The 5,000-nt window shown below is 41.6% G+C and overlaps 1 protein-coding gene across 1 annotated transcript; it reads right to left on the reverse strand.

The window, feature by feature from the left end:
• Positions 1 to 2,323: 2,323 nt before the first annotated feature.
• Positions 2,324 to 2,788, reverse strand: LOC138865995 (uncharacterized). The gene has a single exon (XM_070137497.1). It carries the CDS (start codon positions 2,786 to 2,788, stop codon positions 2,324 to 2,326), a length of 465 nt encoding a protein of 154 aa, XP_069993598.1.
• Between the last annotated feature and the right edge of the window lie 2,212 nt (positions 2,789 to 5,000).

The following is a 5,000-nucleotide window of genomic DNA, read 5'->3' on the forward strand; positions in this document are numbered from 1 at the left end:
GGGCTGGAGACGTAGAGTGTAATTTTCTTATACAGGAATCGCCTCCGAAGATGAAAATATGACACAGATATATCAGGGGAGCTGTCAGACCCAGGCCCATTTTGTTTATAATTCTCAAATAAATATGTTAAGGATGTGTGCACTACGGTTAAAAAGGGTATATCAATTAACATAAATTTCATAGGTTTAGTATGCAGGTAACATCATATTCCACCTAAATGTGGATGATTATAATATTCATTTTAACGGAAGGTTGTTGGGTCGTTCGCCGCTACAGCTAATTACCACTCTAATAACTTGGTCAGTGGTCCAGTGGGCAGTTAAGAGCTATCCTTTAACTACTGATGCTACCCTGCCTCTCCCTTTCTCCCTGCCTTCGCTTCCATCACTGGTCAACCCTTCTGCTAGTTTTTCACTGCCAAGACTCACTCACTGTTTGCTTCCCTCCCTCTCCTCACCTCACTAATGTCATCTTTATTGCCTTTTACGTCTTATATTTATTGTTCAAGGCTCGTGCTTCTGTGCCTTTTTAATTTTATTTATTTCCGTTTGGTGTAGCTTCATAGATCTCACGGTTATTGTTTGCTTCCTTTACTTTTGTCAAATGTACTTCAGTATCTTGATTTTGAGTAAATGTTTGAGGTCTACTCTACTTTAATTTTTGTTTTTGGACTCTACTTCAGACCAATTCCTTCTCAATTATTTTGTTTTTGTTTTTTCACACGGTTTGTCACATTTATAGCAGACTAATAATTCAATATTCACCTCCCTAATTTCTTGCGCTTTTCAAAACTTACTTGACTTTTCCTTTCCAAGTAATATAAATGCTCCTTTTAATATTTTCTTTCCCTTTTATTTGGTCTGTGTTGTGATTGATGTTCGCTTTTCACCCTCCATTATAAAAATCGGATATAGATAACTGAAGCCTAACCTGTTTCTCACTTTGGGTTCCATTTTTAGGCTTCACCTTAGTCTTCCATTTGCCTGCGTCCTCTCTTTATCATCCTACTCATGGTCATCCTTTCTTTGCGTTTCCCTCTGCCACCCATCACCCGCCCTCCACCCCGCCCACTGGCCGCCAGGGATAGGCGTGTGCGTGTGTGTGTACAGGGGCCATTTGAGCAGAGAATTACCTGGTATTTGGCCAAGTCACCCTCGGTCCTGTGGGAACCTCTCCCGAGCCGAGAGATTCATTCATTTATTCATTGTTCAGATTTCCTCTCACCTCTGGCCACGTCACGCCTCTCTGGTAGATCCATATCGCGGAGGAGTATCTCCGGATGAGGTGGGAAAGGCAGCCGTATCATTTTCACCGATGAATATGTAACAAATATGAATTTCTGAGACCGAGGGAGGTAGGCCACGGCCGAGGTGCTGGGGGGCAAAGGGTTAAACTCGACCTGCCAAGCCCAAGCCAAGTCCCTTTTTTTAAAACATTCAGCCTGTGAAATTAAAACGTGTTCTTCCCACCCCGTCCTTCCCACCGGCGCCCTCTGCTCGAGAGAAAATTCAATAGTGAATTTTCGATTCCTCTTCGCCTCTAAGTGCACCCGCCTCTTAGACAAAAGACCCGCACTGGATCCTCCTTCGCCGCGGTGGACACGGGACGAGAACTTTCGCGATCCTACGAGTGGCTCTTCTTCTCTTTCTCCTTCTTCTTCTTCTTCTTCTTCTTCTTCTTCTACTTCTTCTCCTCTTCCTCATCATCATCATCATCATCATCATCCTTCTTCTTCTTTTTCTTCTTCATCTCCTCCTCCTCTTCCTCCTCCTCCTCCTCCTCCCCCCCCCTCCTCCTCCTCCTCCTCCTCCTCCTCCTCCTTAAGTCCTCCTCCTCTTCCTCTTCCTCCTCCTCCTTAAGTCCTCCTCCTCCTCCTCTCTTACTCCTCCTCTTCCTCTTCCTCCTCTTCCTCCTCTACCTCCCCAAGCTCTCCTTATTTCTCGTTATCCCGTGATTCCTTACTGATTAATGCTTCTCACTGAACTTAATTTGTTATAATACTGGAGTCCGTGGCGCGTACTATGGTTAAGGCCGTGTCACACTAGCACTTTTTTCCGTCAATTTTTTGACAATTTTATTTAACATAAATACAAACATTCACGAATTTAGCCCTTGATCTGCCTATGCTTGGCTGAAAAAGTTGACGGAAAGGTTTTCAGACGGGAACATTATCGTCTGACTGGGAAATCGACAATTCGCTCAAAAATGGACAAAATTTCAGAAAATTATCGAAAATTGACGGAAAAAAGTGCTAGTGTGACGGCACCTTTACGCCGTCCTGTTGCGTCACAGAGCGGCTTTCGGTCGACGGCGAGAGGCCCCTCACTCCCCCGTTCGTCCTTCTGGCTTGGCTTGGCTTGGCTTGGGTCCCTTGAAGTGGCTTGGCTTGGCTTGGGTCCCTTGAAGTGGCTTGGCTTGGCTTGGGTCCCTTGAAGTGGCTTGGCTTGGCTTGGGTCCCTTGAAGTGGCTTGGCTTGGCTTGGGTCCCTTGAAGTGGCTTGGCTTGGCTTGGGTCCCTTGAAGTGGCTTGGCTTGGCTTGGGTCCCTTGAAGTGGCTTGGCTTGGCTTGGGTCCCTTGAAGTGGCTTGGCTTGGCTTGGGTCCCTTGAAGTGGCTTGGCTTGGGTCCCTTGAAGTGGCTTGGCTTGGGTCCCTTGAAGTGGCTTGGCTTGGCTTGAGTCCCTTGAAGTGGCTTGGCTTGGGTGCCGGGGAGTCATTTGTGTGTCTGGGAAGTGATGTGGCTTTCGTCTCGCGTTTATTGATTTTCGAGAGATTGTTTGTGATGGTCATTCGGTTCTGGAGATGTTTATTTTGTCAGATTTTATTGGATTGATCTTTTGTGTCGATTTTCTTTTTTTTTTTTTATAATCCTTTTTTCATTATCGATTCATTATTCGATGGCCAAAGGGAGATGGATTATTTTCATTTTTATCAGCAGTAAATGCAAGGATATATTTTTTTTTATCACCGCCGTAAAAAGAAAGAAAGAAAAAAAGAAAATCATGTATGCTTCTTTTTGTTGATTGTATTGTACCTTTTATATTTGTTCATCACATCTGAATAATGAACGCACCATTTATGTCTGTCTGTATATTGGTGGGGCTTTGTGTGTGTGCTTGTGCGTGTGCGTGTGCGTTTGTATGTGTCTGTGTGTGTGTTTGTGTGTGCTTGTATGTGCGTGTGTGTGCGTGTGTGTGTGTGTGTGTGCTTGTTTGTATGTGTGTGTGTGTGTGCTTGTATGTATGTGTGTGTGTGTGTGTTTGTGTGTGTGCGTGTGCATTCTATTTAGTTACATGCGTACGTGTTCGGTAAGGGTGGGCATATTTTATATGTGTTCGCATAATATATTTTTTTATTATTAGTACAGTATGTGCGTGTTTTGAAATAGCTGAAAACAGATGGAGAGGCAGGTAAAAGGTTAGTAAGTAATGGTTGACTCTATAGGGTAATAAGGAACTATATATATATATATATATATATATATATATATATATATATATATATATATATATATATATATATATATATGGAGAGAGAGAGCGAGAGAAGAGAGAGAGTGAGAGAGAGTATATATATGCATCAGGGGGCTTTATAGAGTTACTTACGTCACTTAAGAAAAGAATTACCGATGTCCACTTGCCCCCCCCAAAAATCAGAATATTGAATAATGCCTGTTAAAGGTATTCCGAAAGCCTTTCGCTCTGAACTGATTTTTTTTTTTTTTTTTTTTTTTTTTTATGGTGTCGTTTATAAAGCACATTTTGTGCATGCAAATCATAAACGCATGCGAATAATGAAATTCCAAATCTATACTTAACGATCACCTTAATTATTGGCATTTAATAATATGCATTTATTATCGTTAATTACTTTTCTGTGTCATGTGAGCATTATTCTGTTCAATTATACTGTAGAACTACACCAGCAATATTCTCACGCAAAAAGCACGCATCCGTCCATACCAAAATCTCCCAAGCCACCACACCCCCAGTGTTACGCTGATCATGAATAAAACATGTAAATAAGGTACCGAGTAAAGGATAACTCACCCCCCACCCCCCCTCAGGAAAAAAAGAGTTAATTATCCCGAACAGTGAGAGAGTAAAACGTCCCAGCATCTCATAAATACGGGTTGGGGGAATGTCAGAAATGTTCTTGTTTGCATAATTATAAACCGTTTCCCTCAAAACACGTGTATTGCCTGTGTCTATTACCTGCGTGTAATGAGGAAATGAAAGTATGCAAACTCGACCCACAAAGGAAACCCTATATTACGTGTTTAAGAAGACTTGTGTCGGGGAAATGGTCTTCCTCACTTCGGTTGTTCGGCCCTGAAATAGTTGGCAGGCTATTAGTGTTGTTATCCCCGAGAGAATGGTAAGGGTGGAGAAAGAAGGAAGAAAAGCAAGAGAGGGAGAGAGAGAGAAATGGAGAATACAACATCATTATCTCCTTACTTATGGTGCAGTGTGGTGGCAGCGTGATGGAGGTGACAGTGATACGACTGGAAGTGACTTGCGATGATGATGATTGTGGTGTATTGATTGTGATGGTGTGGAAGGAGGTTGTTAATGGTATGAAGTGCTTATTACCGTGGCAGTGATGGACGCTTCATTAAAATAGCTTTATTATTTTAGAAATTACGCAGGTATTTCATACCCCTAATTATCATTTCTAAGCAGTTTCGTTGATGGTATGGTTAATATAATTCGACTAATGATCACGTTTAATTCTTTATCATTATCACTGTTATCATTATATATTCACAACTGTTATTCTAAGATCACTACTTTTACTTCTTTGTCTATGATTATTTAACATATACTACTAGTCCTTTACTGAATACCTTCGCAATTATGTCTGCAAGTGTGATTAATATACCTATTGTTACCGTTGTCCTTTGTTGTGTTTTCGAAAATGACTACCCGTTGTAAATTTACTCATGCTGTCACTTAAACATTTTATTTTGCCATTAATGTCTTTAATTCATTGTACTGCTGAC

This window comes from Penaeus vannamei, chromosome 23, assembly GCF_042767895.1.
Source record: "Penaeus vannamei isolate JL-2024 chromosome 23, ASM4276789v1, whole genome shotgun sequence".
In the NCBI taxonomy this organism is placed as follows: Eukaryota; Metazoa; Arthropoda; class Malacostraca; order Decapoda; family Penaeidae; genus Penaeus; species Penaeus vannamei.